Source organism: Aphelocoma coerulescens, chromosome 1 (assembly GCF_041296385.1).
Source record: "Aphelocoma coerulescens isolate FSJ_1873_10779 chromosome 1, UR_Acoe_1.0, whole genome shotgun sequence".
In the NCBI taxonomy this organism is placed as follows: domain Eukaryota; kingdom Metazoa; phylum Chordata; class Aves; order Passeriformes; family Corvidae; genus Aphelocoma; species Aphelocoma coerulescens.
Genome location: NC_091013.1, coordinates 65,670,944 through 65,694,959, shown reverse-complemented (window position 1 = coordinate 65,694,959; position 24,016 = coordinate 65,670,944). Strand labels below are relative to the sequence as shown.

The window sequence follows — 24,016 nt, the reverse complement described above, 5'->3', positions numbered from 1 at the left end:
AGCCGCCCGCCGCTGATTGGCTGCAGCCCTCGCGTGCCCGGGGGAAGGCGGGCCGCTGCGGCGCCCGGCCCCTGATAAGGGAGGCGCGCCCGGGGCCCCCCCGCGCGCTCGGGCGTGCCGGGGTCACACACCGGATACGCGGGTTCGATTCCCGTGCCAGGCACTGCCGCAGGATGCTGTCGGGCAGCCATTTCCCGAGGGCTTCCTCCATGGAAAAGGCGATATCCCGCATCCCTCCCTAGCCTCGTGTTCACTTTTCACAGAATCACAGAACTACTGTTCAAGCTAAACCTCCCGTGGTGCAGTTTCCTGTCACTTGTTGCCAGAGAGAAGATGCCGACCCCGCCCTGGCTACAGCCTCCTTTCAGGCAGTTGTGCAGAGCGGTAAGGTCACTCATGAGCCTCCTTTTCTCCAGACTAAACATCCCCAGCTCCCTCAGCTGCTCCGCACAGGACTTGTGCTCGTGATCTTTCACCAGCTCTGCTGCTCATCTCTGGACTCACTCCAGCACCTCCATCTCCTTCTTGTAGTGAGGGGCCCAAAAACTGAACCCAGGATTTGAGGTGTGGCCTCACCAGTGCCAAGTACAGGGGCACAATCACTGCCCTGGTCCTGCTGGCCACACTCTTGCTGATACAGACCAGGATGCCTGGGCTACCTGGGCACACTCTGGCTCATGTTCAGCTGCTGTTGACCAGCACCCCCAGGTCCTTTGCCACTGGGTCACTTTGCAGCCACTCTTCCCAAAGCTTGTAGCGCTGCCTGGGGTTGTTGTGACCCAAGTGTGGGACCCAGCACTTGGTCTTGTTGAACCTCCCCCAGCAAGCTCACCAGCCACATTAACAGGCATGTTCTGGCTCATCAGGAGGCCACACCAAACACAACATGGAGTTTTTAAGATCAGCTCCCTTTACCAGCTAGATCAGCTTTGGCTTTTCAGCACTGCTGGCATCATTCCAGCTGGTTTCCAAAATCCCTTTGCACCTGCCCAGATGCAGCATATCAGAGCTAAGATCCCTGTCTCCAGGCTTGGAATTAGATTATGTCTATTAGCCAAATGCTGCTATACAATTCCAATTCCCAGATCTATTACCTTGATGATACTCAAATGAGTCAACAGGATTCCTGCATCCACAGGTGCATAAATCTTATGCACCAAACAGAAATCTGCTTTTCAACACAGGAAAACATTCACTGTGGAGGAAAATCAAGTCCAAAATCTTTGTGATCTCTTCCTCCAAGTGCCGTGCTACTGAGCCATATAGTTCTGCTGAAATACATAGAGCTGGAAATTGGTGCTCAGTGATTTTTTGGCAAAAAAAAAATCAGTTAATATGCTCCAGTCCATCTTTTATACCTGTACCATAAGTGATCTTCAGCTGCCTTTGCATTTGTATGCTTATCTTGGGTACTAATATTTATTTCCATGAGGCCCTTATACATTCTCACATCCCTACTGTCCCTCCATTGGGACCATCTTCCTCACTGTCCTGCTCACTGTAAGAACTGTGATTCATATCTCAATGCAACTAATTCCCATCAGGCCCTCTTCTTTTTTGATACCCCCGACAGCCTGACGAGAAATCCCAAATGTGTCATTCCACAGGTGCTTTTGAGTACTTCATTTGGAATATCTTCACCTGTTTTTCCATCACTGCTTGTGCTCGGTGCTTTTACAAACTGCTCTGCTAAAGCACAGGCGACACGAGGGGCTGCGCTCAGAAACATCCCCATCTGCGAGCTGTTACAAGCAGAGGAACAGACAGCAGAGCAGAGTGAGCTCAGGGGAGCACTCCTGTGGCTATTACCTGCAGAGGATACTTGCAGGACACCCTCAGCAGAACCTGTTCTAGTAATGCTGCAGAAGCAGGCAGAAATCACACCTTGTAAGGTGATTTTGCTCATGGATAGGTTATGATCTCTGGCCTGGAGGAGGAGAATGAAGGAGCACCAGCCTGGAGACAGACGTGATAAACCTAGCTAGCCAAAAATCCCGGTTTCATACACACACCTTCTGTGACATCTATGCTCACAGCAGGCTCTCCCATAGGTGCAGACCACATGGAGCAAGTAAGTGCTGCATCTTCTGAAACATTAGGTCTGTTTTCCTGCATCAAGAAACAGAGCTTTTCCTCATCAGCCCAGTATCATTAATTCCTACCATTGCTCTGGAAAATATAATCAACAGCAGTAAAATGTACCTTCTCCCCCCCCAATGCTTTAACAACATTCCCATCTTCTTTTCCACATTAAAGTCAAGCATAGACACAGATGTTTTCTGCATTTTCACTTGTTTAAAGGCTAATACCACTCCTGGGTTACCCATGGGCTTGTCACACGCTTTGGCATGTCTCTGGTTAACACTGAAAGATGTTTATCCCAAGGCATATTCCCTCTGAGTGGAGACAGATCTTCAATGAAGCAAAAGGGAACTGAGCTGAGTGCTGTCTTCAGCTAACACAGGGGCTGCAATGACAGAGTGGCTGATGAGGGCAAGAGTGGGTAGCTCTGACCCTCTGAAGAAGTACTGCACCAACACTGGGGTAACTCCACTCTTCTACATTTATCCCTGAAGATGGGTGGTGAAAGCCCACGCAAACCCAGAGTGCAATGACTGGGACCAAAGCCGAGGAGACGTTTCCTTGCTGGATATGTCAAACTCTCAGAGCCGTGGCAGAGAAGAGCTGAGGTTTCATTGTAAGCAGAATGGTTCACAGGTCTGTTATCTCTCTTAAAGGTCCACTTTTAACACGCTGAAACTCCACATGCATGCTGAGACTTGAGAAATTCAAGAGCATCCTGTGTTGCAGCACGACCCCATGGATTTTAAGCTTGAAGCATCCAAAACAAACTAAAAAAAACCACTTAGGGCCACAGATACCATGTTTGTCCACAGTTACACAGCACAGATACGACCCAATTAAAAGAGAACCCTAAGCCATGTGGGCATACGATGTCCATTGCCTCCTGGCCTCAGGGCTGAGAACTGGTTCCTGCTTCTCCTTCATTCTGTAGTATAGGCTTGGACATAACCAGGCCAAGACCTTCATTTGTTCCAACCATTTCTCTGAAAACCCCCACAGGAAGAGGGTGACATGGTGAGCACTGAGGCAAATGGACTTGGAATCTGGGATACCAATCATGCAATTAACACATGAATAGCAGGTGGTCCTTCCAAGACTCATTTATCAAGGAACAAAGAAAAAGTGCAGGTACAAGACTCTCATGTCTACCTTCTCCAACAAAGGTAATCTGACTTCAACCCAACCACTTTATTCCATAAATTACAGCCTGAATGAGCCTTTTTTTTGAGCTTTCATGCTAATCAGCTGGCTGTATGGCAGTGATGTCCCTGTGAGCTGGGATACCTCTCAATGTTACTCCTTGAGGCTGAGAAACCCCTGACCAACTGCAGATCTCCAGTAAGAGACTGATGTCACACATAGCTTTGTATTACAGTGCACTAGATTTTGTATCGGTAACTTTAAATCATTGTTATATCCTTTGCAGTAACAGAGGGAACTTTGCTATCAAACTATGTTAAGTCTTACTTTTACAACGTTTTTAATAAAATCAGTTTTTTTGAAACCTTTGGCAGTGCTTCTTCAAGCGTCTAAATTGCTCATCGGCAACACCTGCTTGCTTGCCCAATGCTACAACACATTCAAAAGCCACACACCCATCCCTTGCTCCATTTCAGAGTCACCTCCTACATCTGCACTCTGTGTCTCCTAATGTAGCTTGTTTCTCTCTTTCCAACAAACTGTGGTAAGGAATTCTGTGGCCCACCTGTCCCACACGACACAATACAGCACTGAGATGAGATACATTGGATTTCTCTGTGTGTCACAAACGTGGAGAGGGGTGCAATCCAACGAAACCCAGTCATTTTTCTCCTGCTGCAGCAGGACTTGTCCAGCCCACTTTGTAGCACAAACACAGCTCTGCAGAACTGTTCTGTCTAATTCCATCTCTGTTCAGGACTATCTGTCCCACCAGATCCATCAGGCTTAGGTGTATTTTAACAACTCCTAGTGGACACACAGGCAGCCTTGCATTCATAATGATTTTCAGAAACCTGAGTTTTGCTAACTCAGACCTGTGGAGGAGCACAGAAAGCACCAAGGACCTGCTGCTCTCATCAGTCGTGTCTCTGCTGCAGATAGCACGGAGGAGGAATTCTTCCAGTGCACTGTGAACTTTACTTGCAGATCAGAAGCAGGGAGGAGGAAGACCAGGAGAACATAAATTATCTAGGGAAAGTTTGATGCCTGTTCTTAGGACAAACAGTTCTAATTCTGCAAACTACAAAAGTGACGTTTAAATGTAAATTCAGAAAAACATCAGGTGAAAGGCATTTTAGCTGAATGCAGTTAGCACCACGGACTTGAGGGCTGTTCGCTGAGTAGTCATCCCTTCCATCATATAAATCCCCAGGTACAAGATGTGTTGACAGCAGGAAAGCTTTGCCTATAAGGTTTTTTTCCTGCACTTCTGAACTCCGCACTGACAGGAAATCTCTGTCTCTGGCATGCTTCCAGCTTTATAACCATAATCCCATGTGAGTTCGGTTCCAGCTTTCACATGTCTAAGAAATAAAACACTCTGTTAATTTGTTTGAACTAAGTGAAACAGTACTGTGCTTACAATTTGTCACCAACAACACACATTCAAACCCAAAAAACTGTAAGGGTCAGGGAGCATCACATAGGCAGCTTGTTGGGAAAGAAACAAGGGATACAAGAAGTCTCTGGCACACTGGTGCTGCTTTGCCTAACAAAGCTATGGAGATTGCAAAAAGGATTGGAGTCTAAACAATGTGCTCCAACTTAGAGGGAAATTCTGAGAAACAAAAATCAAACAAACAAAAAACCCACCAAACAAAAAACCAAAAACCCAAACAAAAACAAACAAAAAAAGCCCAAACAAACAAACCAACCCCCAAAACAAAAAACAAAACAAAACAAAAAAAGAAAAAAAAAAGAAAGGAAAACCATGTAAGTGAGATACATCTAAATGAGTAACATGGTTTTGTTATTTTTCCTATGTACAGTGCATCACTGAAGTTTGAACAGATCTCTAGATAAAGTGGTTGAAGACTGTCATCTTTGGTCTGACAAGCTACATTTTAATGCAATTGCACTATGTGCACAAAGCCCAAAACTCAGAATTAAACACATGCTCCTCATGAACCAGCTGCTCTGACAGTACAATAGAAGAAATGTCTAAGGTAGGAAATTCATTGTCCAAAATGAATGCCAAACTAAATACCTGAGACTAAGATGCTGATGGACAACTGATGGAAAATGTAGTAAAATATGAGTATTGTAATGAAGAGAGTAATTCTCTGATGTTTCTCACTGGATATGATATAGGGGACATCCAGTGAATTCCCAGGCAGCAGACTGACAACAAATAATGAGGACTTTTCATACAGCACAAAATTGCAGCCTGGGACTTGCTGACTTGAGATGTTTTAGAGGCCAGACATGTAAACCAAATAAAAAGGTGACTGGGCAAGTTCATGGAAGGAACACAATTAAGCTCAATGTTTCAGATGATGTCCTTAATTTAGAAAAGTTGTAAAAGGGTGATGCCCAGAAAACGGAGAGCCAGTGAGGGGAAGTTCATTCAACAGTCTTCTTCCCTGAGTGTCTTTGCTGGTCTCTATTACCTCTCACTACTGGCCTCAGTCCCACTACACTTCTTTACTGAGTACCTGAGCAAGAAAGACTCTCGCTAAAACAAAACCTTTTTTTAACATATTTCAAAACATTGTCTTCACAGTTCTTGGAAACCTCCCAGTGCAATCCACAGCATCTGTGTCAGCATGGAGCAGAGTTGCAAGGCTCCACAAAAGATCAGTGTTCCCTGGAACTGGTTTGTCAGAACAAAGCCTCTCCTCTCTGTTGTATTCTCACCTAGTACTACTGCTGGCATGCACATCAGCTAACTTCATTCATAAAATTAATCTTTCCTCTTCTGGGTTTAGCTGCTGCCATCCTCTGTCTCACTGGTACCAGCTCTCTGTACCTCCCTTTCTCTTAGACACTAAGGAAATATCTGCATCTTTTACTTTCAGAACAAATTTTCTGTGGATACTAAAAAGCTAGGAGCAGAGGAATTTTCCAGCTGCTGTAGCATCTTGTGAAGGTTTTCTTTCTCATGCAAGCTAGCTGAGAAACGGTTTGAGATTTTTGTAAACCAAGACTTTATTGCACAGCTGTGAACTTGTTTTCCAAGCTGTTATGGTATATTGAAGAAAATATTTTGAATGGGTGTTGTAAAACCTCCACCAATCATTCTAGAAGGTGGTTGATCAAGGGACCAATGGTGTCACGCCATCCTTGTGAACAAAGCTATATAAGCTGATTTATATAATTAAATATAGCCATTTTGGCCCCTTATCCTGAAACTGGACTCGTGTCGTTTCTTGCCGTTCTCGGTACAACAGCGACAATTTTCACCTCTGAGTATCCTATTGTCACATCCCCATGACATGCCAGACCACAAAAAATCCTGCTTGTCTTGACAGCTGTGAGGACAAGGACTGAAGCCAGCTTGTTTGGCCCACAAAGTGTCTCAACCTTAATATCCTGTGGGGTTCAATCCTGCCCTATGGGACCCAGATCTGGTGGCCATTCCTTGAGACACAACAGTGGGATGAGTGAATCGTGGCTTTCCAAATGGCCATGCTGAGTTAAACCTATTTTTCCACTGAAGAAGTTATCAGTGAAGTGGACACATCAAAATTAAGTTTCCCTACTTTACATTTCAGTGCAAAACTGAAAAAAACCTCATTAGTGATAATCAACAAGTTCTATTTCTTCTGTCTTCAGTGCACAATAAGAAGTCACCAATAAGAAGGTAGTTTTGTGCTTTCATAATCTAAGCATCTGCCCCACCCCTCAGTGTAATTATGTCCTACTAACTAAGCACTGCTTTTGTCCCCTAGTGCCTTGAATGAACAACATTAAACTTCCAGAAATTCACCTGTTTGTGAAGAATGCCACCCATGGAAAACTTCTGTTGTGGGTTTCTACAAACACACTTTGTGCAAAGAGATTTGGGCAGCAGCTGTGCTGTAAAATGGAAAAATCTGAATTAGAAACAGTCCAACACCATATCGTTGGCTGAAAAAACTATTTTGTGTCACTATCTGTCACTACTAAAGGTAGTTTCCTCCTTCCCTTCTCCAGCCCACACAAAATGTTTATTACCCAATGCCATTGCCAGGGCAGCAGTGCTAGGGAGCAAGCAATGGATTAAACGATTTTGTGTTGACCAAGTACAGGATGTGAAAGGTCACTCAGGTGCACATAGGAATGTATGCTCATGGGTGCAGAAGAAAGGTTTCTGTAAGATGCACTACTAATATTAACACCATATTACCTCTGCAAGGAAGAACAGCTTAAACATATGCAAGGGCTTTGCTGTAAGACATAATCATGCCAATGAAGAGGAATAAATTATTTGCAGAGTACCTGCAGATGTGTCTATGAATCATTTGTCTTAGCTGGAGGTACTTGGCAATTCATTGCTATTTATTTCTTGGCAGGTCAAAATTGAGAGACTTATTTAGCAGACATGTACACAGTATGACACACCACTTTCTGAACCTATGATTGAACAGTAGGGAAGGTTTGTACAATAACACAACACCTGTCCTAAACCAGCACAAACTAGAATCTGCAATGGCTGGGGAACAAAATAAACAAGGCTGGGAGAAGGCATGTGGCTCAACAAAACGTGCTATTTGCTCTCTGAACCCCCAAGAAAGGCCATCAGTAAAAAGCTGTCACTCATTACTGGGGAATATGTTTCTCAGGAAGCCAGCAGTGCCAAAAACTGCAGCTGGTACATAGCACGTATCAGCTTATGGAGGCACAAACAGCTGGTGTGACCCAACCTACTGTCCTGTCACCTGTGACTGCAGGGAGCACCACATGTGCCTCTCTTGTCATGCACCTACCACACATACTGTTTATGTGCAAAAGCTTTCTAGCTTAAGCTTAAATAAGTAAATGATGTATTTGCAGAGACAACAAAGAGAACCCATGCAACTTAGTACTTACATTTAGAAAACGACCCACATTTCCTTCTTTTGTGGCATCCAGTATGTAAATATTTTCTTCATTAGCATTCTTGGGAAGCATCCCATCACCATCAGCCTCCTCACAAAGTGTATCTTGTTTTGACTGGCTGCTATTTTCCTTTTTGCAGTCAGCTTTTAGGGGTGCACTGTTAGATGGCCTCACGATACACGTGTCATTCAGCACACCTGACTTGCCACAATCAATGCCCTGCGGTGACAGACTCTTTCTTTTGCATCCTGCACTGTCCACGTCAGCAGAGCCAGTCTGTCCAATTTCCATCAGATGTTCTTCCTTCTGCTGCTGGGTGGATTCTGTCAATGGACATGTATATTATTTCTCAACACCAGTTTAAGGCCAAAGCCTTACCCTTGTTTGGCCCTGAACTCTTACCCATCCACTCTTTCCCACATCCTCCAAAATCTAAGCAGCTTCCTTGCTATCTACAAGTCTATAACACAACTTTTCCACGACTCTCATCAATCTTCCCACAAATGACTGTTTCCTGCTTTGGTGCCTTAAGCACTTGCTCAAGGTGCTTGTGAGTGACCTAGTGTCTCACTCTTCTCAAATCCCACTCCAGACTGACTTCTTTCATGTAGTGTTTTTTATCATTCTCCACCTTAACTCCCAAGAGAATCACAAACTGTAATTAAGACAGAAGAAAGATGCATGTGCAAATAGCATCAGTTTCACACTGCCCCTCTCCAGCTTGAGGTCCCCCCACCTGAGCATTATATCCTGTTCAATTTTTGTTGGCTGGGTGTGACACAGCAAGATCTGCAAGACTGGCTTTCTCACAATTGCACTGTATTTGAGAAGCTGCTGTTGGGACAGTTCAACATGTCCCAACATCTACTGACAACATCATTCTACTCTAAGAACAGGCCTGCCCGAACTGTCTACACTGAAGTCTATCACCTGGTGGGACACAACTGTACAAAGCATGCAGTACGTAGAGCTCTGCAAACCTACTTTCTTTTCCTTTCTTTGTTCCACTGGTTAGTTTTGTTTTGCTCGACTGATGGATCTGAGAACTATCATCTTCATCTGAGCTGGCACTGTGCACCTGTGTATCGAATGAAAAGGATGTGATGTGATTTTGCTGTATGCAACTCTGGGCCAACAGGGCACAGCAAGTGGCTTTTAGAACTCCAAGGCTGAATTTTCCAATCTACTGTAATGTATAGCTGTGGCTGAATTGGAAAAGTTAATACATTTACTGCAAAGTAACGTTTATCTTAATTTCAAATTATCCTTCAAAATAACCAGGAAAGAGCCCCCCAGTCAATAAGACATGTAAGTAAGTGCTTAAGTCCCAACAATTTCACCAGAATTGTAAGTTGCCCAGCCAAATCCCAAACATGCTTTTTACACAGTTTCAATGAAATGACTGGATGTGGCAGAATTTCTCCTCTCCTGTCACAAAAAAGCAATTAGTTATGGGAGTTCTGGAATGGACAGGACTGCATAATGTTAGCATGAAAATCCCATACACATTTCTTATGGGCAATGAATCCAGTAAAACCTACAGCAGAAGTTTACACCAGTTTTCCTCCTTTGCACGTGTTTGCAGACAAACATTGCACTCATGAAAGGTCAGGAGTCACACTCAGGTCAGCTCTCCCAACTCTGCCACTGTATGACAAAACTGCACAGACATCCTGAGATTTTCTTCTCTCCCTGCTATGCCATTCTTTGGGAGCACATCACAAAAATAGTATCACTCTGACCCCCTAACCCTGTATTTAGTTACAAGGGGTGCAGGGGGAGAATAATTACTTAAGGCTCTTGAGGCTGGAGTGTAAAGGAAGGGTGGTGTCTTGGGGTGACTTTATGATGTGTATCCCATATTGCTGCCCCATGCCCAGAAATTAATTCTGTGCCTTTCTATGCCTTTAAACTGAGCCTGAGAGGGGAGAGAGAAAAAACCCAGCAAAATTCTTCAAAGCAGTTTGTTTTCAAGGACACAGAGACAGAGACTCCTCTCTGCATTCAGCAGTGGCGAGAGTGCAGGGAAGCACTTGGCTTGCTTTCTCAGCCAGTTCTCAGCTACTTTTTCTCCAGAGAGAGAGATGGAGAGTTGAACTTTTGTTTTCCTGGGACTTCGTTTTTTTTCCCTTCTTCTTTTTTTTGGACTGTTTCAACATCAGAACACATCGGGACTTTTCCCACCGAGGTGGAGGCCCTGGAGGAGGGGGCCCCACCCCATCCCAGCTCTGAGGAGGAAGAGAGAGGCTACCTACAGAAGGACTCTGAAATTTTCCCAGGTTTTGTCTCAGCAGAGCGAGAGGTTCTATTATTTAGCATTATTATCCTTTTCTGTGTGTTTGTTAAATAAATAGTTTTTATCTCTTTCACTTTCCTTCGAGGAAAATTCTTTTTTTCCCGAACCTGGTGGGGGAGGGATGGTTGTAACCTGTCTTCTCTCAGAGGATTATTTCCAAATTTGCCCAAACCGGCACAGGTGGAGAAGGAAAGGCTGTGAGAGTAGATAATGCTGGTCTGGGGGAACATGTTGAAGGATTGATAATGGAGAAGGGATGGGGTGCAGCTTCCAGCATGGCAGCCTAGCTCACGGTGTGACAAAATCTCATGAAGAAAGGTCATTAGAACTATCTAAACATGCAAGATGAAAATGTCAAAATTAACATACATACTCAGCCCAGTAAAATTTGAATCTATTAAAGCCACTTATTATTACCATTTTTAGCTGGTGATTGCGAAAAACAAGTGTTCTGGTTCCAGGCCTTCTCGCAGTTGCATTACTTGAGTTCTTTGGATGAACCCTGTACAGAAAGGTCAAAAGGAAATTATAAAAGACAAACAGACCCATAAGTAACTCTCACAACAGACATTTCTTTAACAGTCTCTAGTTCCAGTCTCTTCTCTAGAAGGAACTACAGCAGAGCCTGCAGTCTGGTCTCACCCCATGTTCTCTGAATATTTTGCTTTTAAGAACTGAGAAGTTAGGCTAGGCTCTCTACAGTATTTGTAAGAAAGCAGTTGCTTGAACTTTTTTGAAAGATCAGCAGCTGCTTTTACATCCTTTTCCAATTGCCCTGCTGAGAACCAAATAGCTTTACTGTTATTGTATCAGATTATCTCAAAATATAGCACCAACAGAGTTTTGCCTTTTCCTGCTACTACTGTCAACAGTTTTGACAGTACATCTTTCAACTAGGAAAGCAAAGACGTTGTGGAGACAAGGGATAGCGAAGGGGACAGAGGGGGAGGACAACATATGACAGATTTAGAGAATGCTCTCCCACAAAAGAACCTCAGTCCTTCCCATCAGGAGAGGGTTGAGGAAGGATGGGAAGCAGTTATCTGGTGCAAACATTTAAAAAATCTAACAGCACATTAATCTGGACTACATTCAGAGCGCAGTAGAAAATACCGGTTTCAAAATGAGTATTAATATCTGTACAATGTCTAGCAATATGTAACGGCTCTTATTCAAGAAAATCTTCAATGTAAAACATTTATGTGTGTTTTCCTGCCACAAAAATCTCCATTATGGCACTTTTTTGGACTACTGATAATGGCAAGAAATGTTACTCTCTAAGGCTTTAAACCCCTTTGTAAACTCAGAGTGCACAGAGGCCACGAGAAGATGTGACATTATTACACGACTACATGCTTCTACAGGCAACCCGTCTGGGGGAATGACATGTCAAGCTTAGCACACTGATGTCCTCTCAGAGGTTTCCAGTTCAGCTGGACTGTCATTTTTTAAGGGGCAGAATAAAAAAGTCTTTCTTTTGGAATTATTTTTTACATAGCCCATGTGAAAACATTTTTATTCTCAGGAAAGGAAATTAGTGGGATTTAAGGTAGCAGTGCACTAAAGGCAACTTAGAAACTGTCCTTCCCTGCAATTTTTAGTAACAGCATTTAGCAGAAGTAAAACTTAGCTGATTGCTTCTAATTATGAAATTACAAAGTTATGAATTCACTAGATTTCCAAGATACTGAAATGCAAATGAGAATACAGTAGCAGATATTTTTAAAAGTTTCCATTTGCAATTTCATGTTGCTTCTTAAAGATCCACAATAACCTTCTACTATGGAAAGACCTAGAATTTGCAATAATTTATGAGTAGTACAAAGAAAATGTTTACAAAGAAGTGCAGCAGAGAAAGGAATAAAGTTTAAGAAAACATGCTCCCAGCTTCCATGTGAAAAGACTAGAGCATGCTATTGACACATGCACGCAGTTATTTGAATTTACTGGAGGAATTCTGATGGGCTCTGAGACCCTGAGTGTACAATGAAAACATATTCACTGCAAAAGTGCGGTGTTGTCAGACTCTTAACAGGAGAGGTTAAGGTTTCTGGCAGGAAAGGTTATGTTACAAATAAGAAAAGATTTAGACACTGGGAGCAAAGGGCAGAACAGTTGGTGGCTAATATGTTATCAAACTCTTCAGTGTCATTGAGTATCTTTAAACAATTTATCTTAAGTATATTTTATTAATTCTTTCAAATTAGCATTACCATTATTGCCCTAAACAGATCAAGTACATCCAAGAGATGAACTGAATTTCTAGAAAATGCCAAGTGGTACACATAAGTAAAATTAATAGAGAGGAAAAACTCTGTCCTACTAGAAGAAATAATCAGGAATTAAAAAAGAAGTTCAGAAAGAAAAAAACCACCACCTTCATATGAGGACATACTCTAAGTTATACAATAGAGTTTCTAGAATAGCAGAATATTAGTTTCGTTATGCTTAAGCTTATTTTGCTAAACTTACAGGGTTGATTTATTTTCATTATCCACAGTCTTAGACAAAGATTCCTTATTCTCAGGAATGTCATTTTCGTCCGTCTGCACTAGTTCGATCACTGAGTCTGAACTATCAGTGTCAAGTTTTCTTTTTTTGGAAGAAAAGTCATGACCTCTGTCATTCACTGCACCTTTCTCCTTCAGCTCTTGCTCAGCATCTCTCAATACTTCAGCTCTGCTCATTAACCTACCTGAAAGAAAAAGACAAGTTTACTCGGTGGTTTTTTTTTTAAATGCTTGTTTGCTGAGTCACATTCACCATCACAGGTCAAACTTATATTAACAAATACAAGAGCATTACTTGGGAAAGCAAAATATGAATGCTGTCTGTAATTCTATGATGTCAATATAGGCTGACATGCAAACTGAATCAGACAAGGGCATGTAGTGATAAGACAAAGGACAATGGCTTTAAACTGAGAGTACGTCTAGATTAGATATTAGTAAGAGCTTCTTCACTGTGAAGGTGGGAGGCTCTGGCACAGGTTGCCCAGAGAACCTGTGGATGCCCCATCCCTGGAAGTGTCCAAGGTCAGGTTGGGTGGGGTCCTGAGCCACCTGGTGTAGTGAAAGGTGTCCCTGCCCGTGGTGGGGATGCAACTAGATGTTCTTCAAGGTCTTTCCAACCCAAACCATCCTATGGTTTTATGATTTTTACTGAAGGAAAATTAGCCCTAGCATAGGAGGCACAGATTTGTGAGGGAAAAAAATCAACAGTCTGAGATAGGTTTTGTCCCATATTGTTTTGATTGTTTGTCACCATCTCAGAGCAGAGCTCTTCAAAATTCTTCTGTCCGTTTGATCATATTGCAAGTTAAGATTACACTTCTCTTCCAACCCCACATTTCCCCATTCTCAAAAAAAATCCAGGGCACACACCACAGGAGATGGAGAATTATGCTACATGTCTTCACAGGTCACCTCCTGCTACCTGAGTAAGTACAAACAAATGTCCCCCTGTCAATGTCATCCAGGCAGCGGACGCCCCAGCCCTTCTTCTCCGTGTTGAACACTTGCAGCCTGACTTGAATGCCGTGCTGTACAACTCTGTTCTGACACATCAGTTTGTCACACCTGCACAACACACTGCACTCATAAATCCTGTCAAGAGGAAGAAAAACAAAACACAATATAAAAGGATGCATTACCATAATGAAGTTCCTGTTATTAATTCCCCTTCTAATTCAACAACAAGGCAGTGGACTGAAATATAAAGACTCTGGCTAAAACATTGCTGGTTGTGCAGCAATGCTCTGAAACTTGTGACTTTCTTGATTGCTGATTCATAAATTTTAAGAGTCTGCCAAATGTTGGTATAAGTATACAAGAAAAACAAATGTTATATTTTTGTTTTATAGGAGTAAATCACACAGAAACAGAAATCCCTATGAAGCACCTAATTCTGTACTGAAAGAGATTTTAGAAAAGACAGCCTATGCCTGGACTTCTGCAGCTGTTATGAATTTCAGGATTTAATGAAGCATTTCCAAAAGAACTCATAATTGTGCTTTTTTTTTGCATCTGTTTCTGGGTTCTCTGACAGCTTTAATTCTGCATGTCAGCCATAAACTAACATCACACAGAAGACTGAGGGTGTCCTTAAGCCTACAGATTCAAGCCCTTGGCTATTGCAGAAAGCTACCTTGCACAATTCCTCTCCTAGACACCTGAAGTAACTGACACCTTCTCAAGGCCACCTACTAATCCACAGGAGCTGAATAAGAGAAAAGGCAAACACTTGAAGCATTGGATGGCTTTGAAGATTCTGGGAAGAGTCACCCATAACCAAGTCTGCCAACAGCAGCCGGCTGGTGCGTCTTTAGGACTCTGGTCACTCTTGACACTTTTCTTGGAGCATGATCTTAGCTGTGAAAACTGTAGGATCTGCAATACAAAAGCTTTTCTTTTCCTCCTATTACTCAAGTCACATTAATTTTTTATTATCCTGATCTGTCACTAAAATTGTGACAAAACTGGAAGGTTTCATTAATCCAAAACCTCCGGTTATTTTAATCCTGTGGCACTTAGACCGAACTATTAACTGCTATTTTATTTGTATGCTCTTATTTTACTCTGTAGTCTTTCTTACCCACTAGGAACAGGTCCCTCCAGTCTTTTGTACCGGTATCCACGGCATCTTTTACTACCTGGAGTCAGAGAGGTTTTACTACAGCCTCTTGCTGTCAGCTGTAGGCATGCACATTTTGACCTAAAAGTAAGAGTAAAACATCTCAGAATCTATTTGAAGCAGCATAAATCAATCATAAATCTAGGTAATTTGAAATGTACTTGACTAAACACACACACACTTCCACATATACACCTGTATTCCCCCTCCCTGCTCCTTTTACTCCACAGGGCTCTTTCAGTCTCACCCTACCTTTTTTCTTAGTCTCTTGACTGGTTACATGTGCTTTACAACAACCATGTTCTCTCCACCCCAACCCCATTCTTCTGCCAAGCTCCTTAAATGGCACATGCAAACAGCTGACATACAACAGAAACTTATTATAAGCAGGACACTGTCAAATGGATCGAATGAATAAAAATCACCTCCTCTGGCACAGCATCCCAGCCTGTTTGCCACTACTTGGTTATCTTCCTCCCTCCTTAGCCCCCAGGAAGTGAAGAAATTTACAGTGTGGAGAACTCAAGCAATAGTGTTTGTTTTCACCATCGTATGTCATGACAACTCCAAAGAGTCACAGCGATCCTGCAAATCCTAAACCCCAAAACTGCACATCAAAAGCATCTCAATTCTTGTGGGACTTTAGTGCAAAGAGGTGGCATGCTGCGTGCTTGCTGTTTCCCACCACTCAGCTGAAATGAAGTTACTAAAATTACTGAAGCTTCATTATACCAAGCTGCGATTTCAAGCTTTTGTTAGGTCGTGAGCAACTATGTTGCACAGCAGCATGTGCAACTCCCCTAGCTGTCAATAATACAAAACAGATGCAACACCAAGTAACACCTATAGACAGAGATCAGACAAACACCCTTCAAGAAAGTAGACAAAAATACCACCAAACTTGCATATGATAATTGTGGCAGGTTCAGACAGAATGCCTGTAGCTCAGAGCTACCGGGATTTAGAAAAAGATGACAATGAGCAAGACTACTGGAACTGCTCAGACCAGAGATGTATTCTGTTACCACAGAGTTTTGTAGTTTCTGTTTAGACAAGGAGAAGGACAACATGTAGAGGTTGGGAATGGGGATGTTTCTTCATTTGCCCTCAGTAACCTTCTAAGTTCCAAATGATCTGATCCCTTGAGGCTGTCCCACCCCATCCATAGATGCCGTTTTACAGTAGGAGCTGCAACAGAAATTGTCATGCAGGATCCTTCCTTGCCTGCCGTGAAAACAAACCTGCCTCTGCTGGCACAAGACTCCCTTCCCTACTCTTTTTCCAAAGCCAAGATATCTGCTTGTCAGCTCCACCTGGAGGAGAAGTACTGCCAATTTGGGAAGAAAGGAAAAAGAACACAATAATCCACCTGTTGATTGCTTCCTTTCCTACAACAGAGGGTGGACCAGTAGGAGCACCCAAGTTCTGGAGAAGAGAAAGACACAATGGTGTCAGTCAACACAAAGCATGGCACAAGATATTCCAGCAATGCTGGTCCTGTTTGGCACTGTTTGGTACTGCACCTTCACACACCACCACCCTGCTGTTGAGGCATCATGTGTCACTGGCCCGAGATGAGATCTTTCTACCTACCTATCGATGCAGCCATCTGTGCAGTCACAGGAATCAACAAACAGGCTGGAGAAATTGTTGAGGTAATATCCACGTGGCCACGATGACTTCCGATACTTGAAATAAGGTAACCTTGCGTGGTCGAGAGTGTTACAGAAGGAGACGGGCACAGACTCGGCTCCGTTGCTAATATCGAACTCAAACACGAGGGGTTCGGGATTCATGGTGTTCCTGCCCAACAGTACATACGTGTTGAAGGAAAAGTGATCAAGAAATAAGAAATTGCACTCTGTTTCAAACAAGTAATTTCGCACATCTCGAAAGCTTCTCAGGCTCCGACCACAAGGAGCTTTGTAATTCACATCCAGTGATTTTGAAAGGCAGTCTGCTTTTGCATGGCGCCTTTGAAAGTCAAACAGGATTGGGATCTTCAGAGGATTTTCACCCTTGTAGGAGCCTGCTGCTCTGTTGGCAAGACATGAACTAGAGCACTTGTGGTTCTGATAATGCACGTTTAAAGGTAAACCTTGGATTTTGCTAGATGCTTCTTCACTCCCTGAGCATGTTCTTTCCATGTCCTCTTTTTCGCTATTTGGAGTAAAGGAGGAAAAAAAAGAAAGAAGAGCAGCATTTTAGACAACCAGTAAAGTGTTCGGTTTTTTAGTAGTTTAATATTTTTAGCACAGAAAAGAAACAGGCCATGGCTAGAAGGCCCAAGGTTTCACATGGTGTAACTGTCCTAATAACATATAAAGACATATTCAGTTGCATTAAAAAAAAAAGCTTCTTCCCAGAACTTACATGCTAAAACACAGGAAGAAAATGTAAAACAAAAGGAACGAAATATTTACCCCCATCTTTCAAACCACTACCTGAGGCTAAATACTAAACACAGAGAGACTAAGTTACACACCTGACAGTCTGCACAGTAAGGAAAGCCTGAGAACTGATGCTTAAATCCTAACCCTGATAACACTCATGAACCTTTATTCACAACCTAATGCCCTATTCTGCAACATTCTCATGTGGGAAATTAGACAACTCTACCCAAAACCTCAGGTGTTCCACAGAGGCCAAGTTAAAAACATTTTCACTTTGAAAACTGGCAGGATTCAAACTGGGTTTAAAACATTGACTTTAGAAATACAAATTTGAGAACTCTCTCAACTGAAGTAAAGTATATGTCAAATAAGGAACTGAAATGAAGGCACTGACCTGTCAGAACTTTCTTTAGTGTCTGCAGCACTGTCATCTGAAAGAGGCTGCAGTTTGGGTTCGGTTTCCTGTGCGCCAGCCCCACTCAACTCATCACTTACTGAAAATTGAACGTGAGCAAAAACTTCATCAATCCACATTTGAATTTATGATTGAATTTACTTTACTAAAGAGATAATTAACAGAACACATTACAAACAATGCATTGCCAAGAACTACAGCTAACAAAAAGCTTGTCAGCAAGTGCCCTACTGAAAAATCTTCCATGTGGCTTTCAAAGTGATCAGAAAGAACAGCACAAGAAACACATGTACAGATTTCCCTTTGCTATCAGAAATAAAAGGATGCCAAGCTATTACAGCTAGTGGAGCCATGCACAGGATAACTGCTCACAGACAGCTCAGGTTCATAAGGGCTTACTAGTTCAAACTCTCTTCCTGTGGTACAAGCATTATACACATACACACAAACCATAAAAATACAAACCCAGGTAAGAGTTCACAGTTCAGTACTTGAGGAAACTAATAATTAGGTTTTCCTCACTGTAATGCCAATGGCCTTCTCAGATCTACTTTATTGACTTCAAAGAAGGGAATTGAGCTTCTGCTGAGTAAAACAAGACAAATTAAATCCGCATACCAAACAAACACAATGGAGATGCACATACCATTTGCCAGGGTTAAGAGATCACCTAGATTAGCTTCATTCACCAGTGCCCAAGCCTGCCAGCATTCTATGCAAAAAAACCAAACCAAAACAGATACTAAGTTTAATTTAAGTAATGATAATAGGTAAAACAAGGTGTTAAATCCTCCAGAGACACTCGATTCTCCTCACTGTGCTCATCTAGAGCATGGCAAGACTGATACTACTAGAAACATGTTGCACCACAGACCTTAGCAGACACATGTAGGAATTACTAAATTATTACAGCTCACAGTAGGAGTTGTGAATTGGCACTGAATATCCATCAGCTTTTGGAAAGCTGCTGGAATGTTTCCGAACACACATAAACTGGTGGCCTACTGTGGCAGTGATATACATAAAGACAATTTAGTGTAAGCTTCTATCTTTGTCATCAGACCAGTCATCTTCAGGCTAAGAAGGGCTGGATCTTGGCAGACCAAATTAATGCTACTTCTAAATTCGTAGAAATGGCCTTCAGATAGTAAGAATGCAAAAGACCCATTCTGCCTCAACCTCTTACCCCATGCAATAAATATTACAAGCTGGCAGAAAACTCCCAGCAAAATCCATGTTAATATTTTAGCTTGAAACCTTTACAAAAGAAAGCACAGAAAAATTGAACTTTATCACAGATTTATTGCATCATCTGGGGATTCAAGTTCAACTTTTATCTCTGCACTGCTTTAGTATTTTGTCATAACAGTCAAGATGTGAGCTCAAGAACACAAAAAATTGCACTGCTTAGTTTAGAGGAAGTGTTATATATAATGCAGAGTGTGTGGCTATATTAGTTTAGAAGCATCTTACACCACTGTACATTTTCTTAAACAAAAAAAAAACCCCAATAAGATCCATAGATTACATTTATATGGGTGACTTAACAAAAAGAAGCAATTTTACTCAATTAAATAAACCACTAAAAGGGAATCTGTGTACTGCCCCAAGCTTATCAGAAACACGATTTTAATGTATTTTGATGTAGATAGAGGAAGCTTATTTCCATGAAAATCAAGAACAATTTGAAATGCATTAGTGTCACATTTTTCTACTATTATTTCCAGTTATAATGGTGTCTCTGACACAAAATAATACTGGGATTATTATTATCCCACCCCAAAACCACTCAATTCACTGAGATAGCTTGAAAGGCTAATAATTCTGATGATAAATGAAACACAAGGCACTACACGTATTTCATTACTTCTCAAAAATGAGTATTTCAGTTCTGTGTGCTTAAGAGCCATGCTTGAAAAAGTATACAGGCAAAACAAGAAAATAGCTACATGCACCTGAAATCACTTTTCTTTTTCTAGAAAGAGAGACATTTTTTTAAAGTGCTTAAAACCACCAACAACTAAGTAATTAAAATTCAGAGATATCTGAATTATGGCAGATACTACACAGACCTACACAAAGCAGGCCACAGCTACTCTGCAGTCCAGTTTAACCACTACAAGGATTTCAAACCTTGGTTTGTGGCAGTTCCATTCTTGATCTTTTCCTTCAGCAATGACAGCACATTTTGCACCTGCTCAAATATGACATCCACTCTTCTACCTCCCAATTGTGTCCAAAACGTCTTCACATCACCTGAAATGCAAATTTCCATTTACAGCCCCTGAGAAGTCTAAAAACATGCCTAACTCCTAGTGGACTATTCAAAGATTCCCACTCATTTCATTTGGAGGCACTTCTGAAAAAAATAACCAGAACAGCAGGATGCATCAAACCCCCAGGAGTCCACTCCTAAATCAAATCAAGAAAGTGAAACAGAAGTTAAGTGATGAACTGGAGTGGCTTCCAGTGGTGCACGATGCTCCCTCAAGCAACTGTTCAAGTAGGTTGCAGAGGGAGCTGTGGAAGCCCTTCTTCAAACACCAGCAAATGAATCCCACTAAAAATTAATCACTGAAATTCCCAAAAGTGACACAGGAGAGTATTTTTAACTGAATGAACTGAATATTTTACTCGACAAAAGACATTGGGATTTTTTTTTATAGCTGTAACCTCTCTTAGCTGCATAGGCTGACTATCGTGTCTCATCATTAGTTTTGGCATGTTTTGTAGGGGAAAACCAATTCAAAATATTTTCAGATAAAATCAGTTTGATTTTCAGATAAAATCAGTTTGATAAATTTTGTTCAACCAGGGGTATCAGTTGAAATAATTTACACCCCCCATATACCATGCCTCCTTTCTCCATAAGAAATATTTATAAAGAACATTTGGCTTAAAGAAATGTTTTTTAAGCTACTGGTTTAGAACTCCTCCTCTTCCTTTGAGGTGCTAAGCCCATTCATCAAGGCTCTTGTTAAAACATTAGCTGTGCATCTTTGTCAAGGACTGTGAAAAAGAAGTATGTTTCAGTGCGGGAGCGGAGGACCAGGAGGCGTGGTCACAGGATGGGCGGGGATTCCCGACGCACGGGACGGTACCCGACATGTGGGAGGAACCCGAAGACGTCAGTTCAGTGTGTCAAATGATGATGGCAGAAGAAGGAATTAGCTCTTTCTCAGTTAATGTTGCTCTTCTTCCATGACCAAGGACAAAAGCATAAGCAAGTCTGGTTTTCTACTCCACTCCTAGAGGTGGAGTCCACTGTCACCACACTAGGTTTACATTCCACTATCAGAAAGCAAATCTCTGTTGGCAAATGTGCTGGGGTGACACCTTCCCAGCAGTCAAGAAATACTGCATTCTTGTAAGGTTCATAAAAAAATATTCCTTCATTTTTTGACTTAGTAGAAAATGACTTCTATTGCTCAGGGCACCAGAAGCCCAGTGATGCTATGGCAGTGTGGTTACTCTCAAAAGCATCATGACAGCAGTGAAAGAAGTACCACAACCCCTGCTGCTCATGTCACCAGCAGCTAAAGCCATCATACTTAATATCAACAGGCAATGATAAAAGTACTTCATCTTGTGAAATAGCTGATTTGGCACTAAATATCAACAAAATTTAATGATCTCTTAGATTCACAGAAATTTTTTTAGACATGCAGAAAGGTTAAAGTCCAATTACAAAAGAAGTAACAACAATTTTCAGAAACTTACACTACTGGTCCAAGGGACACCACCTGCCCTGTGCTATTCCCACCCTTTTGCTGTGCATGACAGCATTACAAATTTAAAACAACAAAAAGTATATTTAATATTTGCGTTTAAAATAAAATTGAAAAAAATACATTCAATTAAAAGTATGCATTTAGAAATTCTAGAAACAAGTTTCTCCACTGCAGATTAAAACTGCTGTCCTTATTCATTACCTGTTCTCAGATATTTCCATACATTTACTAAATCTGGATAGCACTGGTGCATGGATTACTACAGAGGACGGGTGACAAGAGTTTTTTGTTTCTGAGTCCTCAGCTGTAATAATGTGCAGACCACAGGGAAATAAAACATACACTGCTGTGTGCAGTGCTCACTCATCTTGGAAGTGCTTCCCCAATTGTCATGCTGGAGTGCCCCGAAACTCCAGCAGCAAAAGCTTTGCTCTGCATGGAGAAGCAGAGATTGCGTTTGAAGTTCATAGTATAATTTTCATTTCAAAAAAAAGACAGATGTCCACACCACTAAGCTCTCCAGTGCTAATGCTGCTATCACCAACCACAGCCAGAAGGACAGTGAATGAGCAGACACAGGATACATCTACCTTGTCAGCATTCAGAGCCATCTCTCCAGCTGATGAATCAGTTGGCATCTGGCTGGAGGGATTTTCTTTTCCCTTTACAGAATCCTGTGGCCACATAGCTCTTTCTTCCAGGCATTGTGCAGGGTAGTGATACTGGAGCAAGATACAACCTGCCAAGGTCAGGGCTACCTACTCCAGCTACCAGAAAAACAACTTGTGTGCGTGTTTCCTGTAGTGCTGCTGACAAACCTTGCACCACAAAAGGCAAAACTATTGTCCTCCAGGTAAAATTTTCGTATCAGAAGCAGTTCCAAATACACACTCCTTTCCTCTTTCCCTCCATAAATCCAAATTATACTACCTTCAGTGCTCTCCTCCCTGGAACTGGTGAGGTTCTCCTCTTCAAAGAAGTCACACAGCACTGCAAAGGTGAAGAATGGACAAGTAAGTAAGAGATTGGGTGAGAAATTACAATAATTGTAGCTACTCAGCTTTTCAAAATTTATACAAGTAAATAATACAGTGGGTATCAGGAGGAGCACTGTGTGAGAATATGTTGTGTTGAAATTGTAATTCCCTGTTCAAACAGTCATCCCACGCCTTGTCAAGATCCAGTTGAGGAACTCAAATTAAACAAGCTATGTGAGGAAATTTTTTTACTTAGGTCATTTCTTACTGTCCTTCAAGCAGGAAGGTGTCACAAGATGACCCAAACTTTCCAGCACATTCAGCTGAGCCTACAGAACCCCCCTGCCCATTAATGCAAAGTTTTCTTTTTATTTTTCCTAAATTGATGTGCTCAGTACAGCAGTACTACAACCAAACTGATTTATTTAGGGGGAAAAAAGAGAAAGCTTTAAAAAAGTAAATAAATTACTGAATCTGTTTCTTGACAAATGCAAGATACCCTTCACTGCAAGAATACTAAGGAGAAGTAAGGCAGCACACTTCAACCACACTGAAGATTCCAAATTTTTATCTCCATGAATCACAGAATCAAATAGGTTGGAAAAGACCTCTGAGATCCCCCAGTCCAACCAAACTCCAGCATGTCAACCAGACCATGGCACTGAGTGCAACATCCACTCTTTCCTTAAACACCTCCAGGGATGGTGACTACACCACCTCCGTGGGCAGCCTACAATGACACAGAGAACGTAAAACATGCCTTATTTATGTTAGCTACTTCATCTTTTCTATGCTACGACTGAAAAAACAAACCAACCCCAAACCTCTCAATTCATTCAGGATACTTCGTTTAGTTGAACGGGAAAATAGGTTGAGACTGTTGACTCCTAGAAATGTTTCTTACAAGACTAATGGCTGCTCAAAACATATATATATATGTACACACACATATATATATACACACTTATATACAAGATTTTTTTTAAGTCTTACTTTTTTTCTCTTCCATCCTCCGGGGATGCTGCTCGGAGAGCTGTCATCCGCACTGGGGTGGCGCCGAGCCCAGCTCAGGTCGGGGTCTCGCTGCGCTCCGGCAGGGCCGCAGGGCCCGCGTCGGGCTGGGAGGCTGGCATGGGGCGTGCTGCGGTCGGGGGTCCGGCCCCAGGTCACTCCCGCACCCCTCGGGACCTCATCCCGGCCCCGCCAGCTTCTTCTTCTGCTGCTTCTTCCCTCCTCTCCCTCCTCTTCCTCCTCCTCCAACGCTGCACTCGCACTGCCGCCCGCCAGGGGGCGCAACCCTGCTGGGGAGGGCGGGAGACTGGATGTGGGCGCGTGAGGAGGGCGGGGGCGCGCGCGCGCCGCCTTTCTCTCTTTCTCCATTGGCTGAGGCGGCAGGAGGGGCGGCAGCTCTGGCCAATGGAGGAGGAGGGGCGGGGAGGGGGCGGGGCCGTGCGGCGGCGGAGAGGCGCTGCAGGCGGGGCCGGGGC

The 24,016-nt window shown here is 42.5% G+C and overlaps 1 protein-coding gene across 1 annotated transcript; it reads right to left on the bottom strand.

The window, feature by feature from the left end:
* Positions 1-2,273: 2,273 nt before the first annotated feature.
* SETDB2 (SET domain bifurcated histone lysine methyltransferase 2) lies at positions 2,274-23,789 on the bottom strand. The gene is made up of 14 exons (XM_069010898.1): positions 23,523-23,789; positions 22,483-22,542; positions 19,955-20,077; positions 18,468-18,533; positions 17,801-17,900; positions 16,607-17,173; positions 14,975-15,094; positions 13,817-13,986; positions 12,854-13,076; positions 10,799-10,883; positions 9,070-9,163; positions 8,077-8,408; positions 6,995-7,083; positions 2,274-4,589 (listed from the first exon to the last, which is right to left on the bottom strand). The coding sequence occupies exons 1-14, from the start codon at positions 23,536-23,538 to the stop codon at positions 4,472-4,474; spliced, it is 2,163 nt and encodes a 720-aa protein (XP_068866999.1). The 5' UTR covers positions 23,539-23,789; the 3' UTR covers positions 2,274-4,471.
* Between the last annotated feature and the right edge of the window lie 227 nt (positions 23,790-24,016).